General features: G+C 46.0%; 1 protein-coding gene across 1 annotated transcript in view; it reads left to right on the top strand.

Moving 5' to 3' along the window:
• Window positions 1-24,995, top strand: part of PANX1 (pannexin 1) — a 25,469-nt gene extending 474 nt beyond the window's left edge. The window contains exons 2-5 of the mRNA XM_015410293.1: window positions 15,786-15,925; window positions 20,306-20,529; window positions 21,033-21,703; window positions 24,485-24,995. Coding sequence (XP_015265779.1) covers window positions 15,786-15,925; window positions 20,306-20,529; window positions 21,033-21,703; window positions 24,485-24,576 — 1,127 coding nt within the window. The 3' untranslated portion in view covers window positions 24,577-24,995. The remainder of the gene's footprint in view (window positions 1-15,785; window positions 15,926-20,305; window positions 20,530-21,032; window positions 21,704-24,484) is intronic.
• Window positions 24,996-25,144: the final 149 nt, after the last annotated feature.

Below are 25,144 nucleotides of genomic sequence, written 5' to 3'. Positions count from 1 at the left end.
GTACCACTGCAGGTGGGGGGGAGGTGCCGTTTAAAAGAAAAAAAGCGCATGCGCGTTCGCGTGCCCTCCGTGTAATTAAAAGAAGTCGGTGAAGTCGTTCGAGCTCTGTCCTCCTGGTGCTGGACTAGTTGTCTGCCTGTGGGAAGATGTCTTTAACAACATATACAAGGCAGCTTCAAAAATGTTGTCTCCCCCTGACCGCACTTTCAGTCCGAGGTGGTATGGACCATTCGGCTGGCTCGGGATTCTACCATCTCATTCTGGCGCGTGTGTAGGTCCCGGCCAGGCCAGGACGCACCCTTTGGCTGGGTGACTCGCTTGCGATTCACCTGTTGCATGCGCTTCCTTGGCTTCCTCTACGCTCGTGTGGAAGCTGAATGTATGAACTGGCTCCGTCGTGTTGGAGGTTCTGTGCAGAGCTCTGTACTGTACCTCTGGGTCGGTTCACACGTGTATGTCGACACTTGTTGCATGGTGAACTGGGGGACATGCCTGTGGAGCTGAAGACTGAAGAAGTGACTGAGGAAGTGTTCGTGCACACGAAAGTTTATACCTTGAATAAAACTCTGTTGGTCTTAAAGGTGCCACTGGACTCCAGTGTTCCCTCAGTCTAAGAGTTTATGTGGAGTTTTTTAGCCTCCAGCTCACACATTCTTTGTCTTAGCTCAGGAAGGATGGCTCCAGAGCAAACTAATTTATGCAGCAGCCAAATCGCTTGCTCACAACTTCAATGCCAGTAGCTCACAAAGTAGAATTTTTGCTCTCAAGACTCCACAGCTTACAGGGAGCATTTAGACTCACACATTGTCTTTTAAAAAGGTGTGTTGGTGGGGGGTCCTGAGGTGCTGAGATTGAAGTCCCTGTCCCCTGCTTTACCAACCAGCCCCCATGAGCCCAAATGTTTGGTTGGGATTTCTCAATATGGCAAGGAAAGCAGCACTCTATATATGCTCATAGTTATTCTTTATTGTCACTTCATATAGGAAACTTAGGCAAGAGGGGTTAATTTCTCAAACAGATTGCTGACAGATGCCCTGAAGGAATTCATCTGTTTTGTGGTTTTGTTTTTGAGGAAGTTAACCTTTTCATCAGAGAATTTTAAATAGTAAACAGCACTGAAAGCCTTGGTCTCGAAGGGGCTATTGGGCTCAAATCTATCTGTTTGGCAGAACAGAAAGTCTTTAAGTGCTGTAAAGAGATGCATTATGCATGATCAGGGTGAACTGGCACCATTCATGTGTTGACTTTGTTTACATCAGTACAGTCAAAGAACAGAAATGATGCACAGAAACTTGAAGAAAAGCAAATTGGCCTACTGTTGAAAAGCAGTTCGGGAACTGACTGCTGGAAAAAGAGGGCAAAAATTAGTCAAAGCCAGGGAATTTTAAATGTAACTTGCAGGGTATGACTAATTCTGCTCTCTTGGCCATGATCCTACTTTAGTGATTTTACTGCATGAAATGCTCCCAGGCCTTTTACTAAAACCAGTTACTTTGGTTATATACACATAGGACTAAGTCTGTTGAAGTAATAGAAAATATTACTCCCCACCCCAATTTACTTGTTTTACCTCTGACTTTGCTTCCATGATTTTAATGCAGTATGTGTATGCATCTCGACCTAGATCTGGGGTTGTTTTTCTTTCTGTCTCTCCCTCCCTGTTACCTTTTAATTATCTGCTTGAAGCCTTCTTAACTTAGCTCCCTGCATCTGAAAATGGACTGTCACTCTCAATGACCTATGACTCAACAGAGAACCACTGTTCACTTTTGCACTTTAAATTCCCAGAAGCTGTATTTTCTCACTAAGAATGACAATTGGGGGGGGGGGGGAAAAAACCATACACTACTGACTGCACATGGTTCCAGGCCATGCCTTTTCCCTAAGTATTATTGATGCTTTCAAAATACAAAGCTGTTTTATGGCACCCTACAGGTCAAAAGATTTGTTGTGTCATAAGGTTTTATTTATTCCACTTCATCATCACAATTGCTTCCACCGCAATGCATCTTAAAAGTGCCAGAAGATTTCTTTTAAATGTTGCTGCAACATAATTATCTACCTGGAACTTATGCATTAAGTCAATAATTCTCAAACTTTTTGAAGTGGAATCCATTATTAAATTTATCACATCACTTCTGCATTATACTAGTCGTATTGCATTTTAAAAAAAAATTGCAATCCATTTTAAGTATCAGCTAGAAAGGTGGACTGTGGAGTATCTAAATAGCTTTAGTCATGATTAAGGCCAAATTAGACATTGCATCAGTTGCATATCTATCCACCACCACCACCACCACTGTGTCTACTAGAATCCATTCTGTGTCATGATCTCCCACTCACAGAATTCTGTGTTTCTAAATTGTTGCAACATTATGACACTAATCGTGCCATCCCTAAGTAGAGGTACACACTTATAATTCTGTTTCTGCCACTGGGTTTAGAAGGACATAAGTTTGCTTGGGGTGGCACAGAAAGTTTATTAGGTGTCCTACATAACGGAACCAGAACTTCATTGACAACTGCCACACTCTTACTGTAGCATCCTGTTTGGGCCAAAGTTATGTGTGGTTAACATCGTTTGCTGAATTGTTGTTAAATCCTAGTAGTTTTCAGACCACAGCTGATAAATGTATGGGGTTTATGCCATAACATTTTAAATTTTATCTTTGCTCTCTGCTTGAAGGTTTCTTAAATTTTGTAATCTGCTTTGAGTCTCAGCAAGAAAGATGAAGTATAACAAATTGAAAATCTGGATGTGCTCCAGACAGTATAAGTCAAATTAACTGTGTCTGTATATCTGATCTTTCAGGGTTTTGTACCGATATACTTTGTTATTCCTCATTTCAGCCCCTGACGTGAAACTTGTTTCTTGTTGCCCCTGTCCTGATATTAGAGTTGCCAGCCTCCAGGTGGTGACTGGAGATCTCTCACTTTTACAGCTGATCTTCAGCTGACAGAGAGCAACTCCCCTGGAGAAAATGGCTGCTTTGGAGGGTAGATTCTATGGCACTGTACCATGCTGAGGCCCCTCCCCTCCCCAAACCCCACCCTCTCCTGGCTCAACCCCAAATGTCTCCAGGTATTTTCCAACCCAGTCCTGGCAACCCTAGCTGATATCCTCCTGAGAGTTCCAGATACCTCGTGCCTTCTCCTCTGTGCCGTTGTAGCAGTGAACCTGTTTGCACACCAATAATTTCATGCAGAGGACAGAAGGGATATCTGGAGAGGAACCCTAAGATATTGTCACGGAACTGTGAAGCACCTGTGACTGTGAAATGTCCAATATAGCCTCCTCCTCCTAACGAAATTTCCTTTAAATAATGTAAATTCTATTTCTGGTGATCGACCAGGTAAATATTGTTACGTTTTCCACTTGGATCTCTCTCCCACGCACACACAATTGCAGTAAGAAATCTGGCAGCGTGGTGTAGTGGTTAAGAGTGGCAGTCTCTAATTTGGAGAACCGGGTTTGATTCCCCGCTCCTCCTCCACATGAAGCCTGCTGGGTGACCTTTGGCCAGTCACAGTTTTCTCAGAACTCTCTCAGCTCAACCGGCCTCACAAGTTGCCTCTTGTGGGGGGGGGGGAGGGAAGGTGATCATAAGCCGCTTTGGGTCTCCTTAAGGTAGTAAAAAGCAGGGTGCAAAAGACAACTCTTCTTCTTCGCTCAGGTTTGGATCCCCACTAAATTTTCTGCTAGTGGGAGGGCATGTGTGTAATTTCTGCTAATTCCCCGTTCCTTTGGGTCTCAGGTGGAGGCCTTTCACATCACCTACTACCTAGTCATTCTAAATGGAGATGCGGGGGACTGAACCTAAGACATTCTTCCACAGCCCTCCCCTAGAGGGGAAATGTTTCCCTATCTTTTTTTAAAAAAAAAATCTTGCTTTTACATAGAAAAATAGCATGTCAAAGAGAGGGAGAGGCTGAGGCATTTTGCCTCACAAGCTAGTTTTCTATATGCAGGGAGGAAAGGTTTTTTTTGTGAGGGGCATTCATAGATATACACGTGTGTGTGTGTTTTAAAAAGTCTGGGTTTTGTTTTGGTTCCTCCCTCTAACCTAGAAATTACTTTTAGATACATTATATTAGGTATTATTCTCATTATTTGCATGTTTCCTCAGTAATCCACTGTCTAGACTCCTGTGATCCACGTCTGACCCATCATTAGGGACCTGCAAACCCAGTCTAAACTCAGTTTTACGATGTTTAAATACAATTCATCCTAGATCCTCCATTTTTATTTATTTAGTTATTCATTTATATATATATATATATAACAATTTATTCACCATATATTGTTTATCATATAAGCCTTAATACATAGAAAGAATCACATATCAAAACATCTAAGTATCGTCTCCTAATATATCACAAAAGATATTGCACAGATACTTTGAGCTCACTAAGAGAGATTTTGCTGGAAGAATTGCGGGTCTGTAGCAGACTATGTCCACTGTTGGTGGCAATGCCCAGTAATTAATGACTTTTGGCAAAAGGTGTACACCCAAATAAAAGCCATTACCGGAATTGACCTGCCCTTTAAATCAGAAGAGGCGCTGTTGGACGCATGGCCAGCCATCGCAAATTAATCAGCTGAGTGTGGACAATGTCTTCTACCAGCACTGCGGAATTATGGAGAGGCCTGCAAGCATCCCCCAAGGAAAACATCATGCTTTGCAGTTCTGGAGTGAAGTTAGTTGATTTCTCGACCCCCTTTCCGCTGCTTGACGGGGTAACAGATGACATTTGGGCTAACTCCAGTACCGCTCACAGAGTAGAATTTCTGCTCGCGGGAGGGAGCATCGCGTCCCAGGCCACTGAAAACAAGGGGAATCCCTCTGCCTATTTAGTTATTCTTTATTTTCATTTCATTCTTGCAATTTTAGATAATACTTCAGGTAAGCTGGGAATATCTGAAAACATCAAAGCAAAACAAACAACATTAGAAAGGTTAAAATCCAATAACTAAAGACAGCTACTAAAATAGCTAGAATAAACAAACCAACAGCCAGAGATACCAAAGCTACTAAAATAGCTGGAATAAACAAACCAGCAACCAGAGATACCAAAGTTAAACACTCTCAGATGTCTGCTGCAATGAAATAGAAAATGTTTCAAGACAGCAGAGTGGGACGGTAAAGTGAGCCTCCAGTAGCTGGGAGTTCCACAGTCTGGGCCCCATGGATGAGAAGGCCTCGTCCCTGCCAAGGTGTCTCACCTCAACCAGTGGGGCAAAATGAGCAGTGCTTTAGTAAAGTAACTGCAGATCACAGGTATATTCACATTCAAATTCGCTTACAGGGAGCAGCAGCAGCAGAATTGGATTTGCACCCCGCCCTTCACTCAGAGGAGTCTCAGAGCGGCTTACAGTCTCCTTCCCTTCCTCTCCCCACAACAGACGCCCTGTGAGGTAGGTGGGGCTGAAAGAGTTCTGAGAGAACTGCTCTTGAGAGAACAGCTCTGAGAGTGTTGTGACTGACCTAAGGTCATCCAACTGGCTGCATGTGGGGGAGTGGAAAAAACCCAGTTCTCCCAGATTAGAGTCCGCCGCTTTTAACCACTACACCAAACTGGTGCAGAGAACAGATGCCTGTAAAAGAGGCAGGGCTACCTTGCAATTTTGGTGCTCCCGAACCTTTAAGAACCGTGTAAAAGAAGACAGAATTACAACAGATGTTACAGTGCTTCAGGTATCTGAAAAGTTGCACTTGATGTCCCTCTTATAGCTACAGGCCTGCATGCTGAAAGACTGGCTATCATTACTGTTTGGCAGGAAATCAGAATGTGTGTGGGTGTACTGTTAAGTGCTGTCTAGTCACTCCCAACTTATGGCAGCCCTATGAACTAACGTCCTCCAAGCATCCTCTCATTAACAACCTTGCTCAAGTCTTGCAAACTGAGGGCAGTGGATTCCCTGGCTGAGTCATTTCATCTCATGTTGGGCCATCCTCTTTTCCTGCTGCCTCCAACTTTTCCTGGCATTCTCCTCTTTTCCAGTGGTTCCTGTCTTCTCATCAGGAAATCAGAATACACATGTTTTTTGTTTTTTTTTAATAAATTCAATTTATAGCCCTCCCTCCCCGCAACGCGGACTCAGGGCAGCTCACAGGTAGGCATAAGCCAACACATAAAACAAAACCATATAAAACCATTACTACAATATTACAACAAATTAAGTGCTCTAGATGTTCCAGACTGATCTTCCGTAAAGATGGCGTCACAAGGATGGTACCTCCAACCAATGCTATCAGTTCCACATGACACTGTTGTTCTCTCTTCCCAGGGCTAGTTGATACTGATGGTAACATAACGATGGTACAGTAATGGTGGTGGCTCCTACTTATACTGAGACAGGCCATGCTGAATTATACCAATGGGTCAGTATTGTTTACTCTGACTGGCAGCGGCACTCCAGGGCTTTTGCATCCTCATTACTGACTAGAAGATCCTCTTAACTGGAGATGCCAGGGACTAAACTTGGGGCCTTCTGCATGCAAAACAGGAACTATATCCCTGAGCCTTGGTTATACCCAAGGATAGGGAATCTTAAAATACATCACTATGGCCCCTGCCACACGCAGGGGAAAAGGCGCTTGAAGGCGCGGCTTTTAAAAGCCGCGCCAATGTTGACACGGCGCGGCGGGATCCCACGGATCCCCCGGCCGCGCCGCCTTTTCTCCCCGGCGCGATCAAACGCCGGGGAGAAAACACGCCCTACCCAGGGGCCGGCCGAACTGCGCATGTCCGGGCATGCGCAGTTCGGATCTGGGCCGGGGTTGAGCCGGCGCAGGGAAGCGGCGGCGATCAAACGCCCCGGTTGCCACGCCGCTTCCCTTTAAACCACCTAGATAGGTGGTTCAGTTTGCGCCGGCTCATCCCGGGAAAGGGACAGTTTGGGTATGGAAACCGGACGCTTCCCAGATGTTGTGGTGTGATCGCGCCGGTTTGATCCGGCCCCAAACTGTCCTGCTCCCGGACCAAATCGGTGAGTGTGAACGGGACCTTTAACAATGAGATGTTTATTTAACAAGAGAATTTAAAGGTAATCTTATCCCTACCCACTAGTCATGTGTGAGACTGGGTTGCTCTGAAAATCAGGTTAAAATCAAAGGGTGGTTTATTTTGTTTTTAGATAAGGCATGATTTGACACCCATGATTTGACAGTTAAGTAGCCTTTTGGAGCCAACTGTCTTTGTCTTGCGATCTGCCAGTTTCATCAGCTGCTCACATAACCTGTGTTTGATTACTTAACTAAATAAATTATCCCCTATTTTCTGCATTTTCTCCTTTTGTGGAGATTCCCCCCCCCTTGATTTTCTCTCAGCTATTTACACTCCTTATGGAGGTGTGCCTTGTATGCTGCCCGCCCTTTTAGGGGGGAAGAGGCAAGATGAGTGTAAAAAAAGTACCTTGTTTCAAAGTCCAGAAAGAAAAGGTTAGCATGTAGCTTGCACTCGCCCTTGTCTTTAAATCGCCCTGTTTTTATGATCTGCTTGCAACAGAAACATTCTCCAGGGTAAGCCTGATAAAAGGCCACCTTGTTCATTTGTAACATTTATTTCCCACGCAAAGATAATCTACACAAGAAAAGAGATGTACACCGTCCTATATGCAGTATAGCATAAAACTTTTATTTTGCTGGTAGAAATACACTTGGGAGGCAAACGAAAGGTGGAAAGGAAGAGATTAATAACATTAGAAGCTGGCTTAGAAGCATATGACTCTCTTTAGGCTTGTACTGGAACCATGTAAATCTATGCTATGAATATTTATGCAAAAGTAACACCCATTTTATTCAGAGGGGCTGACTACCGCCTAGTTTGTTGTAGTGGTTAAGAGTGGCGGGATCTATTCTGGGAGAACCAGATTTGATGCCCCACTTCGCCATATGCAGCTGCTGGTGTGACCTTGGGACAGTCACAAGTTCTTTCAGAGCTGTTCTCTCAACAGCAGTCCTCTCAGAACTCTCTCAGCCCCTACCTACCTCACAGGGTGTCTGTTCTGTGGAGGGGAAGGGAAAGGAGATGGTAAGCTCCTCTGAGACTCCAAGTGAAGGGGTGGTATAAATACAATCTTCTCCTCCTTTTCTTCCTCTTCTTCTCTTGAAAGCTCTCTCAGCCCCACCTACTTCACAGGGTGTCTGTTGTGGGGAGGGGAAGGGAAAGGAGACTCCTTTGGGTAGTGAAGGGTGGGGTATAAATCCAATCTCCTCCTCCTCCTCTTCTTCTCCTTCTCAGGATTGCAGCCTCCATTTCTTTCCCCCTCCCCGGTCTTCGTTATTTTTCCATCTCATCTTCTGGAGTGAAATCCCCGGGAAATACCAGATATTTAGAATACCACCCTAAAGTGATTCACAAAAACTTTGACAGTTGTTAACCTGCTAGTTTTTGCTTTATCACTTTTAAAAATCCCCTTCTTCTTCCAATAAGTTCAGGGCAGCATGCTTGGGAAAAGGAGATCTATCCTCATAACAACCCTGTAAGGTAGGTTAGGTGATAGTCAATGTTCCCTCTAAGCTGTGGAGTCTTGTGAGCAAAAATTCTACTCTGTAAGCTACTGGCATAAAAGCTGTGAGCGAGCAATCTGGCTGCTGCATAAATTAGAGAGAGAGAGAGAGAGAGATTGGATTTATACCCCGCTCTTCACTACCCAAAGGTGTCTCAGAACAGCTTACAAATTCCTTTCCCTTCCCCTCCCCACAACAGACACCCTGTGAGGTGGGTGGGGCTGTGAGAACTCTTGACAGAAACTGCTCTTTTTCAAGAACAGCTGTGCCAGAGTTATGGCTTGCCCAAGGTCATCCTGCCAGGTGCAAGTTGAGGAGTGGGGAATCAAACCCGGTTCTCCCAGATTAGAGACCGCACACTTAACCACTACACCAAACTGGCTCTGGAGCCATCCTTCCTGAGCTAAGACAAAAATGTGTGAGCCGGAGGCTAAAAAACTGTGGGCCAGCTCACACTTACTCAGCTTAGAGGGAACACTGGTGCTAGTTCTCCAGGTAAGTCAGTTGTGAGGCACAGTGGGGGTTCCATCCTGATTTAAAGCAGTCACTGAAGTCATTGTCACCACCATTTTCTGTTTCGTTTTGAAGAAGCGAGAGACAAAATGAGTGAAAGACTGATCTTCACAGTAAATGGAGAGAGAGAAAGGCCCCATTAAGTGATGTTATTTAGCTCCATGCCATTGAAAGCTTCAGTTGCCTATTTCTATCCATTGGATTGGATCCAACCAGCTTTTCTGCTGATTGAAAAAGATGAGGGGAGGATCCCTTTGATTTCCAGCAGTGCTGGGACATGCGTGTTCAAAAGTCATGTGGGATAAGGGTTGTAGCGAGAAAAGGAATTGAGCAAGGCTGAGTGGAAAACTTGGCTGGATCTCATCTACTAAGCCTCTGTTAAAGGAACAGATTTTTCTTTCCCTCCAGGCCTATTGACAACCCTGTCAGCACATGTTGATGTTAAAGGTTGGTCTTGTGTTTTGGTGAGATGTAAGGGTTCCAATTCTGGAAAGATCAGAGATTGCAGGCTGAGAAAGAGAAACGGGCTCTTGGTCACTTGCCAAGTGTTATTGCTGAGTGGGGTTCGAACCCAGCTCTCCTCCCCAGTCTATAGCCCCGGTCACACGGGCCAGATATCGCGGGGGGGGGGGGGCGGGGCTGTTTGCCCCAGAGCGAACTACCGCATGGCCGCCGGATCACACGTCCAGCCGATGTCCCGTGGTTCGGGGGGAGGTGCCGATCATACGTCACTCCTGCGGTGCGGCAAAGAAGCGGTGCGGCAGGGGTTGGTGGGTTTTTTTTTTAAACCGAAGTGTGCGCATGCGCCATTGGGTGCTTGTGCACATCCCGTGGAGACCTGGGGGGGGGAACCTTTTCGCGACGGAACATGGGCGGGCGCCGGATGCCACGAGCTACCACTGGAAACGTGATCAGACACCCGCCCTTGCCCCACGGTTTCCAGAAACTAGTACCTCAGAGGTACTAGTTTTTTATGGTGCATCTTCGGCGGGAAGCCTTGGATTCGCCACGGGAGCTCTACGCTTCCCAGATGTTGCGGTATGATCGCGGACGGAAAATCCACCTATCTTTCATCTCTGTAGCATGGCTAATGCTCCGTGTGACCGCAGCCTAAGTTCATTTCTCTTATCTACTACCACTTTTTTCTAGTTCACAATGATTTTTTTTTAAACAACACTAGATCTTATGACTCCAGTAAAATTTATGGCCAAGCATGTTTCATTAGAGTTAGGGTAGCCAACCTCCAGATGGTGGCTGAAGTTTTCCTTGTATTACAACTCCTCTCCAGGCAACAGAGATCAGTTTACCTGGAGAAAATGGCTGCTTGGGACTCTGTTGCCAGCTCCAAAGTGTGGGTTTCCCTGCTTTTGGGGGCTGCGATCTGCCACCGGCCAACTGGCTGGTGGGGGAAACCCCACCCACAGATAGGGACGTTGTCGTGCGACGTTCCCAATGTGATGACATCACCTGGAAAGGATGTTATCACCTGGGCGACTTTGTGCGCAATGCTCTGGTTTTGGGGGCAAACTCTATGGTTCTGAAACAAAAAACATGTAAGAGTTTTTGCCCCAAAACCAGAGCATTGTGTGCGACATCACACCCATCCTCACAACACCCCGCAAATCCCTCCACCATGACGGCAAGGGGGCCTGGCAAACCTAATTATACCCTATAAAGTCTCTCTCTTCCCCAAACCCCACCCTCCTCAGGCTACACCCACAAAATCTCTGGGTATTTCCCAACCCAGAACAGACAACCCTCTGTACAGTAGCACAGAACCCTTTTATTTCAAGGTGAGTCTATGTCCCCATTAGCAATAGCCGAGTACCCCCGCAGCAAAAAGGTAGTTGTAATGGCCGAGCTCCTGTTTTCTAAACAGCTCTGAAATTTCAGTTTGAAAGAAGAACAGGAACTGTCGGGGCAAAATACCAGAGGACTTTTCTTTCCTCCAGTTTCATACTCTTCTCTTTCGGATGTTCCCATCTTGTTACCATGCCATTCTTTCTGCAGATCTTTTTTCACTCCCCTGAGAATTGGTAGCGGGACTTTCCAAGAATCAGGAATGATGAAGCCTCACAGCTGCCAGAGTTTGTATTGAATGTGGGCGAGGCTAATATTCCAGATTCCATGAGACACCAAGCAAAAATCTTTGCTTTACGTCATGGCCACAGCTTTTCTATCCCTCTGCGGACAGAGTAACTTTTTCTTTACAGCTCTGCCCCACCAGATATGCTCAATATGCCACGCTCATTCCCTTTCCGCTTACTCCTATTACAGTGTCTGTCTCTTTGGAGTTTCACTTTCTAATTTATACTTAGCTGCAAAATCTGCACTGAGAGCCGTTAATAATATTGCTGCAGCTGTCTCTTCAATTCTTCCTCCAGCTCTTACACAGGCCTATGGATGGACTTCATAGCCAGCTTGTAAATAGCAGCTTGCCTGGTCAACTGTGGCTGATTCCACACCACTGTTTTTCCTCTGTGTTTGTTCCTGAACTGGAGCTCTGTTTTTCAGAACATCCACATGGCATCCTTTAATCATCCACGTCCTAGTTTTTCCCCATCCTGAGCATGTCTCTCAAACTTGCTTTGATCAAGATGGAAAGCCGTTGTTAGTCTGTCTGTAGCACTAGAAAACTCTAGTAGCTCCTTAAAGACTAAAGTGGAGGCCTTCCCCCAGTGTTGCCTCCTGGCTCTGGGATTCAGAGGATTAGTGCCTCAGAATGTGGAGGTTCCCCTCAGTCACCATGGCTAGCAGCCATTGATAGACTTATCCTCCGTGAATCTATCTAATCCCCTTTTAAAGCTGTTTATTCCAGTGGCCATCACAACATCCCCGGCAGCAAATTCCACATTTTAATCACTCTCTGAGGGCCAGTTTGGTGTAGTCAGTGGTTAGGAGCTTGGACCCTAATCTGGGAGAACCAGGTTTGATTCCCCACTCCTCCACATGCAGCTGCTGGGTGACCTTGGGCAAGCCACAATTCTCAGAGCGATTCTCAAAGAGCTCTCTCAGCCCCACCTACCTCACAGGGTGTCTGTTGTGGGGAAAGGAAGGGAAGGAGATTTTAAGCCGTTCTGAGACTTCGAGTGAAGGCCGGGGTATAAACACAATCTCCTCTTCTCCTAGAGAAGTCTTTCCTTTTGTCTGTCCTGAACCTACTGCCCGTCAGCTTTATTGGATGCCCTCGAGTTCTAGTATTTTGGTAGAAGGAGAAAAAAATTATCTTTGTCAACTCTCTCCACCCCATATGTCATTTTATAAACCTCTAGCATGCCCCCCCCCAGTCAAATGAAGCCTGAACTCTCTCTAGAAGTTAAAATGACTCAACTGAGGCTATCCTACTTTGGTCACATTATGAGGAGACAAGAGTTCCTGGGAAAGAGAATGATGTTAGGGAAAGTTGAAGGCAGCAGGAAAAGAGGAAGACCCAACAGGAGATGGATTAACTCAATCAAGGAAGCCACGGCCCTCAATTTGCAAGGCCTGAGTAGGGCTGTTAGCAAGAGGACATTTTGGAGGCCATTCGTTCATAGGGTCACCATGAGTCAGAAATTACTTGACAGCACTTAACACACACACACACACACAGTCTGAACTATGGCTTCATGGGACATAGGAGTGCAGACAGGATGTGGAATGGTATGGTATCACTCAACCATGTCAGGTCCTGGAAGCTAAGCAGGGCCAGTACTTGGATGGGTAACCACCAAGGAAGACTCTGCAGAGGAAGGCAAAGGAAGGGATGCCGTAAATCAATTGTGACTTGATGGTACACATGTACATATGATTGCAGACATTCTCCTCCAGTTTGGTGTAGTGGTTAAGTACACAGACTCTAATCTGGGAGAACTGGGTTTGATTCCCCACTCCTCCACTTGCACCTGCTGATGTGACCTTGGGTCAGTCACAAGCTCTGGCACAGCTGTCCTTGAAAAAGAGCAGTTTGTGTCAGAGTTCTCTCAGCCCCGCCCACCTCACAGGGCGTCTGTTGTGGGGAGGGGAAGGGAAAGGAGTTTGTAAGCCGCTCTGAGACTCCAAGTGAAGGGCGGGGTATAAATCCAGTCTCCTCCTCCTCTTCTCCTTCTCCTCGGTGCCCTCCTGCTCACAAAGCAGGCTGGGGATTCCAGTTTGGTGTCTGCAAGAAAGAACAAGGGAAAAAACAAAGGCGGTGAAGCCAGCATTTTGTCAAACCAACCCAGGATTTGAACCCGAGCTGGATCCTAGTTGTCTGAGCCAACCTTATTTAAAATAAACCACATACTTGTTTCATCCAGATTGACTCAATGTGTAAGGGACAAAGCAACTTGGGAATCGAGGGGCAAAGGGCCTATAGCATTTTAAAACTGAACTGAATGGTTGATTTGTATAAATCTAAAATGGCGACGAGTCTCCTACCACCAGAAAACACAGACACTGTTGATATAACAAGAAGACTTCTGGGTGTTTGGCTCCTTGGAGCATCCCTCTGTTTCAGCGGCCAAAAGGATAGCAGAGCTTCCCTGCAAGTCCCCAGCCCCCACCCATCTGGCAGAAGAAAAGCGTTACTGGGGTCTCTGCCAACTGAGCTGGATCTATTTTAACCCCCTCCCCGTTCCGTAACTCAGATAAACAAGTCACTGTTTTCATGAAGAAGTCCTGTGTCCAATAAGAACACATCTCCATGCTATGACTACATGAATACCATGACTCATGCGACGTCCTTTTATTCTCACTGTGAACAGAGCCTCTAAAGTTTCTTGATTTCACACTGAAGGATCATTGCAAAATGCTGCTATTCACCAGACTCTTGAACATTTAATGCAATTTACACATTGATCTATGGAGCTGCAGTGGCTCAAGTGGTTAAGACGCTGAACTGCAGGCTGTGGAAGGTCAGTAGTTCAACAGTTCGAGACCCGGGTGCCGCAAGACGGGGTGAACTCCCGTCTATGGCCCCAGCTCCTCCCAACCTAGCAGTTCGAAAGCAAGAAATTGCAAGTAGATAAATAGGTACCGCTTTGGTGGGAAGGTAACAGCGTTCCGTGTGCCTTGGTGTTTAGACATGCCGTCCACATGACCACGGAAACGTCTTCAGACAGCGCTGGCTCTTCGGCTTTGAAACGGAGATGAGCACCGCAACCCTAGAGTCGGATTCGACTGGCTCTCGAGCAAGGGAGACCTTTACCTTTTTTACACATTGATCTAAAATTTAGTACCGTCATCCTTCATAGCAAAATACGATATTCCTCATGCATAAACAAGTCTGGATGTATGTTCGTGTAGCCTGCATTGGTTCTTTGTTCTGAAAACACAGTGCAGGAAAGGGATGGAGACAAGTATAGGGAGGACAGTTGCAGCCCCAGTGTTCCTGTAATGTAAATAAAAAGGAAATATACACACACAGAATTTGCTGCGGGATACTCATGACTGCTGGGCGGATTTTAAGGGCGCGATCAAACAGACACATCTGGCAAGCGTCACGCACCTGTCGCCATCCCGTCTCATCCGGCCGAAGACCTGGAGTTAAAAAGTACCAGCGAAAGTCCACTATCAAGCATTTGCGATGGGCCACAGATGGACTCCCTCCGTCTGATCGCTCCTCTTGCCTCGTTGAAGCATGCCAGGAGCACGTGCCGCTGGAAAAAAACCCAGTTCACTGCCATTGCGTCTGATTGCGTAATGGCAGGTCAACTTGCGATGGCACAAATAGCCACGCCTCTCCCCCCCCCCCCCCGTGCGTTATCTGGCCCGTGTGACCGGGGCACATAGTTTTCATGTGAGAGAGAGAGCACATAGGTGGCACCAACAAGGTACCAAACACAGCCAAATTAGCAAGGAGAATCGCTAGGGCAAGCACAAGAAATTGGTACCGCTCTAAGACCGTAAGTATGACACTTGTCATGTATGAAATTTGCTCCACTTAAGAGTCAGAATCTGGATCCAAGAGCTCTTGGCCACGGGTGCAGGTGAAGAGGGAAAGAGCTGATTTAGGAGCAAATGCAATTCTGGCTCTTTGCTAATCCCAATTAACAAATCAGGGAACTAGATTCTGAGAATCCATTGTGTAGCCCCTGCAGAGCAATTCCCTTTCGAAACCAGTTTGGTTGTGCTGAATTTAACCAGTTAAGATTAACTAGGGTTTCTGCCCATCCAAACCGTGGCTTGAAATAGGCTTTCAACCTAGCCCAGGCAAGCCCAATCTTGTCAGATGTCAGAAGCTAAGCAGGGTTGACCCTGGCAAGTACTTGGCTGGGAGACCCTCCAAGGAATACCAGGGCCGGGACACAGGGGCAGGCACTAGCAAGCCACCTCACTGAAACATCCAAGCCCCACTAGGGGTCCCCAGAAGTCAGCCATGACTTCCAGGCATGCACACACACACATACACAAAAAAATGCTTAAAAAGAGAAGGGGGAAGTAGGCTTTCAGATCTTGGGTTTTAAGAAGAACCGTAGTGAGCCTTAGCCCCGGGCTAACAGTGCTGACCTCCTTGCTTGCAGAAAATTAGTATGTCACTAAACAGAGCTAAACTGAGCTCATCTTTGTATGCTGGCTCTCTATATTGCGGGGTTATAATTTTTTAAACGGCTGAGCAGTAAGGCAGCCTCCCCTGCACACCTAAGCATGCATGCACACACAAACCACAGTCCGGGAAAAGGTTTTCTACATAGTTTTGTTGCATGTGTGAACTGGTTCCACGTTTTCCATCTCTGGGCTGTTTTCCTGTGTGTTTCATGCTGACCATTCAGAGGGGGCATCTCCTGTTTTCTTTCCTAGGGACCCAAATGAGCTGCTTTTCACCAAGTTCATTTTCCTGGCGCCAAGGAGCTTATGTGGACTCGTACTGTTGGGCAGCCGTGCAGCAGAGGCAACTCTCGTGGGGGGATTCCGGACACCTTCCACTCTGGCTTCATAAGGTTTGTAAAGACAGATTTTTTAAAATTATTGTTTTTCTTGAGGGAAATGAAAATTTAACTCAGAAGTCTGAGATGACGACTGTCTTCCATCCTTGTTCTTTGCTTGGCTGCCTTCACATGCATAATGCATGTGGATAATACACTTCTGCAATCGTGTGCAAGTGAAACATGAAAATCCACCTGCAAATAATCACTAAAATGCACTAGAAGTGCATTATACAATGTGCATGAAAGCAGCCCTTGTTTGGTGCTAATACAGGAACCAGTTTGGTGTAGTGGTTAAGAGTGGCAGACTCTACTCTGGAGAACCAGGTTTGATTCCCCACTCCTCCACACAAAGTCAGCTGGGTGACCTTGGGCCAGTCACGGTTTTCTCAGAGCTGTTCTCTCAAGAGCAGTTCTCTCAGAGCTCTCTCAGCCCCACCTACCTCACAGGGTGTCTGTTGTGGGGAGAGGAAGGGAAGGAGATTGTAAGCAGCTCTGAGACTCCAAGTGAAGGGCGAGATATAAATCCAATCTCCTCCTCCTCCTATCTTGTTTGTGTTAGTCAAGATTGGGCTTGTTTGAATCTGCTCGATACTCCACTATTGAAATAAATGTTTGCTTTTTTTAAAACCATCCCCAGCACATTACTCTGCTGTCTTCTCATTTCCCATTTTTTTGAGAGCCACACAAGCAGTAGATCACCACAGGCCAAACTGATGCCATTTTTCCAAGCCACAAAGTGCAGTTTGGTCCTGCAGTACAACTGTTTCTAGTTATATCCTGCAATTGCCCCCTTCCGGTTACAGAAGTCACCCACCTAACCTCCACCATACCTATTAAGCCATATCTTTCTTCTTGCGCTAGGAGCTCAGGATTGCTTTATGTCCCATACTCTGAGCCTTGGTATTGAAAGCTGTGAGTATTATGCTCCAATAACTCCTGCTCTTTTACTCTGTGGTTTTGAGGCACTGCCTCAACTCACCCACTTCCCCCTGTAGCACCCACACTCTTATCTTGCCTACATCTCTCTCCCTCACAGGGTTTAGATTAAACCCCTCTTCGTCGTGTTCACTAATGCCAAACACATTTCCCCTCATACGTGTGAAGTACAGCCTGTACCTTCACTGGTACTTCATTAGTAGTACAGTACTTCATTGAGGAAAGCCAAGCTGTGGTCCCAGAAACCAAACCTCTCTTAACACCTCCATCTGGGTAGCCAGAGATTCGAAGTGTTCTTGACTCTAGCAAAAGCTCTCCACAGGAATGACTAGTAACAATACCACCTGAGCCCTGTGATCCTTCAGCGGCCTTCCCAGAGCCTGCCTCATAGTTTTGATTCACGCACAGCTGTACCAAACAATGCCATTAATTCCCACAAGGATGAATGGGAAGTATAACCAGTGTGCTGCAGACCAACAATGAAAGCGAAGTAAAAATTAAACAGATGGGCAAGGAAAAGCATTCTGGGATTGAAGACCACACGCATTTCTGTTTCAGATACCGAAACAGCGTAGTCTCTGACCAATACAAAACAAAAACACATAGCTCCTCTGGGTTTTCACCAGAGCACAAGCTCTTGAAAAGCAATTTGATTTCCAGGCTACATTGAAGATGCTTCCCACGTACGGTTTCTGTTTCTGGCTTCCTCCCTCAAAGAGAGAGAAGATTTGAGTCCGTGAAAGTGGTTTCAACTGGCCTTTGCTCTTCCGTGGTGCTTCCCCATCAGCAGTGGCTACACAGACGTGCAGCTGCAACCTGACTCATCAAATCTCAACCCATTTGGCAGTGAGATCTCAATATTCATGTCACAGATGCATCATGTTGAGAGGCCAGTTGTTTGCCTCAGAATTTAACAGCACAATTCACTGTTCCTGGGACTGTTGACAGACATGTTCTGGAAGTTCTGGACGTGGAACTTAATTCTCAGACCCATGCAAGCCCAATTCAGATCAGAACTGCAGGCAAAGGAGGCCTCAGCTTTTCCCCCAGCACTATTTTCCTGACCTGAAATGGCTCAGGAGAGCCGCTTGTTACTATCTGAGGTAAACCAAGATGGGTAGCCATGTAAGTCTGTTTATAGCACCAGAAAACAGCAAGAGTCCAGTAGCGCCTTAAAGACTCACAAAATTTGTGGCAGGGTATGAGCTTTTGTGAGTCACTCCCGAAAGCTCATACCCTGCCACAAATTTTGTGAGTCTTTAAGGTGCTACTGGAATCTTGCTGTTTTCTGAGGTAAATTAGGCATACTGGGGACTACATGTAAGCTTCCATAATGGGACAAATAGTGGGACAATTTAGCCATTTCATGTTAGCAGAACAGCACAGGGTGGGGGAACTCTTAGAACATGTCCATTGATAGGACTGACAAATAGCATATCATGTATTTAGTCCCACACATTAACTCTTCTTACAATCCATATGAGTGTCCCACCATGTTATTCACTGGGTCTGACTCCCAGGAAAGTGCCCTTGGGATTGTAGCCACTCAAACACACACAATATGGCAGGGTTGAAATAACTCCCATGGGAGAAATACCACATAGAAGATGCTGTTCTAGCATTGTGTCTTTTCAGTGCTGGTGCAACATTGGCTGGATGTTTCTCAGAACCTTGGCAGTGGGTCGTACTTAAGAAGTCCTTTTCAAAATTCCATTGACATCCAGTTGAGTGGTTAAAAGGTACATCAGATGCTTACTAAGGGGTACGCTAGCCGTGTTAGTCTTTCATAGCAAAATAAGGTGAAACTCTATTGGCACTTGTTGGGTGTTACAAGTCAAAACACTTCAGTATTTACAGGGTTAACGATGTTTGTTAAGTCATATGTTTGTTTGTTTGTAACCAGTCTGTTTAGACAATGGAATGCCCGGGAACTTTGGAGCTAATTTGCTAGTCTGATTGGAAACCAAGGTGTCAAGTATTTAGCATATTGGCTTCCCCTCCCGTTTTTTGTTCTGACTGAGAAATATACGCCATTTCTGCTCTTCCCGTTTTTACCTTTTAGCTGTAAGGATGTAGCCATATTAGCTCTTTGTTATTTTATATCCTGTGTACCTTTTTCCCATGTTAGGTTTATAGTAAAATTTTATATTTTAATACACACCATGGACTCAGTCTCTTAATACTCTGCTGACTTACTCAAAAAGAATCCCAACAGCACTAGCAACTTAAAGCCTAACATTTATTTCAGTAATAGCTTTTGTGAGTCACAGCCCATATGTCTCTCTGTTGAAGTGGGATATGACTCACAAAAGCTCATATTGAAGTAAATGTTCTTAGGATTTAAGGCACCACTGGATTTCAGTTTATATTTTACATCGTATGCTAACGTCTCCAATTTACTGGGTTTAAATGACCTTCAAAGGGCAAACTGAAAAGCCCTAGATCATTTTTTGACGTGCTACTAAAAGCATTTGTTTTTGCATTTTCTAATTTATAATGCGAACATTAAACCTACATGAGCTAGAACTAGTGATGCCAGTGTCCAGGTGGGACCTGTGGATCCCCTAGAATTATAGCTTGTCTCCAGACTAGGGAGATCAGTTTCCTGGAGAAAATGGAGGCTTTGGAGGGTGGACTCTGTGGCATTGTACCCCCACTCTAGGTCCCTGTCCTCCCCAGGCTCCACCCCCAAATCCACCCACAAAGAGAGGGGAAGAAAAACTACACCAACCAAGCAAAAACCTCCAAATTAAGTTTAGAAAACTAGTAAAGGTCCAAAAATAAAAAATAAGAGGTATAGACAAAAATACAAAGTTTTTATATGCTTTAATCAAGAAGAAGAAGAAGAGAAGAGATTGGATTTATACCCCGCCCTTCACTTGGAGTCTCAGAGCGGCTTACAAACTCCTTTCCCTTCCCTTCCCCTCCCCACAACAGACACCCTGTGAGGTGGGTGGGGCTGAGAGAACTCTGACACAAACTGCTCTTTTTCAAGGACAGCTGTGCCAGAGCTTGTGACTGACCCAAGGTCACATCAGCAGGTGCAAGTGGAGGAGTGGGGACTCAAACCCGGTTCTCCCAGATTAGAGTCCACGCACTTAACCACTACACCAAACTGGCTCAAGGTTTTTATATTTTTCTAAATAAACACATGTACTTTTGTCTATACCTATTGATGTTTTTAACTTTTGGCCCTTTAATAGTGTTCTAAACTTCCTTTGGCGGTTTCCACCCCCAAATCTCCAGGAGTTTCCCAACCTAGATCTGTCAACCCTACCCCCCCATCCCCTGCTGGTGATGTGGGGGAGGGACCCGGCAATCGTTGCTGGAGCATGTGTTGAATTTGTAAGATGCTGTATCAGATGTAGGGTTTTTCTCTCTCTGCTTGACCATGACTGCAGATGGATTCTAAATCGGAGCTCATTTTCTACCCTGATTTTTTTTCCCTTCCCCCAGTTTTTTCCATACATCCTTCTGCTCCTTGCAGTCTTACTGTACCTGCCCTATCTCTTCTGGCGCTTTACCGCCGCGCCCCACCTTTTCTCCGACCTGAAGTTTATTATGGAAGAACTCGACAGAGCCTACAACAGAGCGATCAAAGCCGCTAACAGCTGCCATAACGGGGAGCCAAGGGATCACTCCAGCTCATCACCTGTTATTCTTGAGAACACCGGTCAGAGGTAACAGGACCCCTCTTGCTCTATCTCGGTATTTGTGTTGTTGTTTTTTTACTTTAACAGACTTTGGGGTGTGTGGAAATACTGCTCAGTTCCAGACTACAAAATAAGTTTAAAAATGATGGACAGAGAGCCACTGAGAGGCGTGCAAAGCCCTCCACCCCCATTTCCTAATTTACCATGAGACAAGTAAGAGTAAGCTCTGGGGGTTTTCAAATGACATGAAGCTGCCTTATACTAAATCAGACCATTGGTCCATCAAGGTCAGAATTGTCTGATCAAACTGGCAGCAGCTCTCCAGGGCCTTTCTCATCACCTACTACCTGATCTTTTCAACTGGAGATGCTGGGGATTGAACCCGAGACCTTCTGCATGCCAAGCAGATGCTCTACCTCTGAGCTACGGCCCTTCCTCAGAACTGTTTTCTGGCTTTCTGTGTGTTTTGTATGGCTTGTAAGCAAATACAATCCTTCTATAATTCCTCTGGATATTCTCTCTTTTTTCAGTTTGTGGGAGATATCTGAAAGCTACTTTAAGTACCCCATGGTGGAACAGTACCTGAAGACAAAGAAGAGGTCCAAGCACTTGTTAATCAAGTACATCGTTTGCCGAGTCCTAACGCTGATGATTATTCTGCTGGCCTGCATCTATCTGGGCTATTACATCAGTCTTTCCTCTATGACCGATGAGTTCATCTGCAACCTCAAAACCGGGATCCTGAAGAACGACACGTCCGTTCCGGAGCGGGTCCAGTGCAAACTGATCGCGGTCGGTGTCTTTCAGCTGCTCAGTTACATCAATTTAGTTGTGTACGTGCTGTTGGTACCCGTCGTGCTTTATGCCTTGTTGGTCCCGTTCAGGCAGAGTTCAGACATCCTGCAGTTATATGAAATCCTGCCCACCTTTGATGTCCTCAAGGTCAAAACAAAACACTACGACGACCTGAGCCTTTACCTGCTCTTCCTCGAGGAAAACGTGAGCGAGCTTAAATCTTACAAGTGCCTCAAAGTTTTGGAGAGTCTGAAAGGCAACGGAGAAAAGTTTGACGCGATGCAACTCCTGATGAATCTCGGCATGATTAAAACAGACATGGTAGACGGGAAGTCGGCGGTCATCAAAGACGACTGTGGGAAGAAGGTTGATGGAGAACCCACAAAGAGCACAGCGGAATTAAAGGGTAAAGCTGTTTTTGCTTGTGTAAGTAAAGGTAAAGGTTCCCTTGCTCGAAAGCCAGTCTAGTCCGACTCTAGGGTTGCGGTGCTCATCTCTGTTTCAAAGCCGAAGAGCCAGCGCTGTCCGAAGACGTTTCCGTGGTCATGTGGCCGGCATGACTAAACCCCAAGGCGCACGGAACGCTGTTACCTTCCCACCGAAGTGTTACCTATTTATCTACTTGCAATTTCTTGCTTTCGAACTGCTAGGTTGGCAGGAGCTGGAACTAGAGACGGGAGCTCACTCCGTCATGCGGCACACTCGGGTCTCGAACTGCTGAACTACTGACCTTCCACAGCCTGCAGTTCAGGGGTGGAGAGATTAAAGAAAGGTCAGGGCTCTTTAGCTTGGAGGAACGATGACTGAGGGGTGACATGATAGAGGTTTACAAAATTATGCATGGGATAGAGAAAGTAGAGAAACAAAGATGTACTTTCCTCCCTTTCTCACAATACAAGAACTCCTGGGCACTTGATGAAATTAATGAGCAGAAGGTTTAGAACAGCTCAAAGGTTTAGAACAGCTCAAAGGAAGTACTTCTTCACCCAAAGAGTGACGAACATGCAGCATTCCCTGCCACAGGAAGTGGTGTCAGCTACAAGCATAGACATTTTCAAGAGGGGGTTAGATAAACATATGCAGCAGAGGTCCATCAGTGGCTATTAGCCACAGGGTACAGAAGGAACACTATGTTTGGGGGAGTGATGCTCTGTATTCTCAGTGCTTGGGGGGGCAACATTGGGAGGGCTTCTTAGTCCTGGCCCCGCTGGTGGACCTCCTGATGGCTCCTGGGTTTTGGCCACTGTGTGACACAGAGTGTTGGACTGGATGGGTCATCGGCCTGATCCAGCATAGCTTCTCTTATGCTTGGCATGCAGAAGATCCCGAGTTCCATCCCTGGCATCTCCAGTTAAAGCAATGAAGTAGTAGGTGATGGGAAGTACCTCTGCCTAAGACCCTGGAGAGCTACTGCCAGTGAGAGTAGATAGTACTGACCAATGCTCTGACTCCGTATCAGGCAGCTTCATGAGTTCATTATCAAGGGAAGGGGCTGTGGCTCAGTGGTAGAGCACCTGCTTTGCATGCCGAAGGTCCTAGGTTCAATCCCCAGCACCGCCCATTGAAAGGACCAGGTGATGAGAATGACCTCTGTGTGAAAGCCTGGAGAGCTACTGCCGGTCCGAACCAGTGGCCTGACGCAGTATAAGGCAGCTTCATGTGTTCCTACCCGGGACCAGGCAAGTATATGAACTACATTTGCCTGATCCCCCGCATGGTTCTTGGAAGCAGGCCTCATTCAGTCCAGTGGAAATTACTCCCATGTAGTTCTGCAAGATAATGCATCCTTAAATTAAGTGACTCTGAAATGGAATACTATGGCCTTCCAGACAGGCCTCGCATACGTTGTTCTTTCCTTTGCTTTGACCATTGTAGGTATTCCTACAACTACCATAGGTTCTGTGGTCATTTTCACATGATGTTTAGAACCAGTGTGGGATAGTGTTTACTGTGTTGGACTAGGACTGAAGAGCGCTGAATTCAAAAACCCATTTGGTCATGGGCCTCATTGGGTAACCTTGGGCCAGTCACTGTTGTATCTTCATCTTACCTTATGGGGTTAGTGTAAGGATAAAATGGAGGACAGAGAATCAACATACCTTGCCTTGAGCTCACTGAAATACAAGCCAGACACACATAGCATGGTGTAGTGGTTAAGAGTGGTGGACTCTAACTTGGAGAACCGGGTTTGATTTCGAACTCCTCTCCATGAGGCCTGCTGGATGAACTTTGGCCAGTCACAGTCCTCTCAGAACTCTCTCAGTACCACCTACCTCACAAGGTGCCTGTTGCGGGGAGAGGAAGGGAAAAGCAATTGTAAGCTACTTTGAGACTCCTTAGGGTGGAGAAAAAAAGGTAAAGGTTTCCCTTGCTCGAAAGCCAGTCGAATCCGACTCTAGGGCGCAGTGCTCATCTCCATTTCCATGGTCATGTGGCCGGCATGACTAGATGCCAAGGTGCACGGAACGCTGTTACCTTCCCACCAAAGCGGTACCTATTTATCTACTTGCAATTTCTTGCTTTCAAACTGCTAGGTTGGCAGAAGCTGGGGCCAGAGATGGGAGCTCACGCCATCATGTGGCACTCAGGTCTCAAACTGCTAACTACCAACCTTCCGGTCTGCAGTTCAGCATCATAACCACTGAGCCACCGCAGGCCCTTATAGGGTAGAGAAAAGCAGGGTGTAAAAACCAACTCTTCTCTTCTTCTTCTACATAATATATAGCCGTCCTGAGCCTTCCTCGGCAGGGGGGGGGGATAAATCAAATAAATAAATATAGATTTACAGAAACAGCAGTGATATATATATATATATATATATATATATGTTGTATTTAGTCCTTTTGTCTATGCAGTGATCAGTTCGCTCAGTCATTACGATTTTAGTGATCTAGCCATGTGTGTGGGGGGGTCACGCTAAGTACGATCTTTTTAGTATGTGCAGTTGCCATTTTGTGTGAATAAGGTATGTTTTCCAGCATTGGTGTGCTTGATCATAAACCCAGATTTTGGAGGGGACGCATCTGCATGTACCAAAGCTGGAAACTATATGTGTTGCCCTAGTCACACAAAACAGGGACTACGTGTATTGGGTGGTGCACTCTTCCATTATGCGAGGCTTATTTTATTTACTGGAGTTTGAGAATGCTATTGGAGTTTCCTTTTGTAATCTCTTGTCTGTTCTCAGATTTGGCTCCACCGACATCAACGGGGGAGGGAGGAAAAACAAGTAAAGAAGATGGCAAGGTTCGTCAGAGGCTTCTGGATTCTTCTTGCTGATGGCGCTCGAATTGGTGATGGGTTGATTATGAGAGGACTTCCCACATACTCCAGCGTACGCCATATTGAACAACGGATGGTTGCCGTCTCGCTGAGAATGAAAGAACTGGGACTGAAGGCAAAAGAGTTTACAGACATAACACCGTGCCTATGTTTACATACCCAAGCAGCCTTCTGTGTCTAAGGGCATGCCGTTGAATTCATTTATGCAAACACTGTTGTAAAAGAACACTGGGGAAAAGCTAAAGTTCATTATGTGAGTAGGTTCCAAAGCAGCTGGGAAAAACATAGGAACCCGAAGGAGGGTGTGGAAAAAGAGTAAGTGTTCACAAGATATGAAATTTGGGGTCAGTTTATACATGCTCATTGGCAGTCTTTAAGCAGCGGCTGCACAACCACTTGTCAGGGATGCTCTAGGCTGATCCTGCATTAAACAGGGAGTTGGACTAGATGGCCTGTAGGGCCCCTTCCAGTTCTGTGATTCTATGCCTTCAGTCGTGCCTAAAACCTTAGCCTCTGCTGAGCAAAGTAGACAGCCAGTAGTAAGCTAGATGTAGGTGTGGCTGGA

The sequence above is a fragment of the Gekko japonicus genome, unplaced genomic scaffold (genome assembly GCF_001447785.1).
Source record: "Gekko japonicus isolate JY-2015 unplaced genomic scaffold, Gekko_japonicus_V1.1 scaffold1306, whole genome shotgun sequence".
NCBI lineage: Eukaryota > Metazoa > Chordata > Lepidosauria > Squamata > Gekkonidae > Gekko > Gekko japonicus.
Note: the sequence above shows the minus strand (reverse complement) of the source record. Positions and strands in the feature narration are given on the sequence as shown.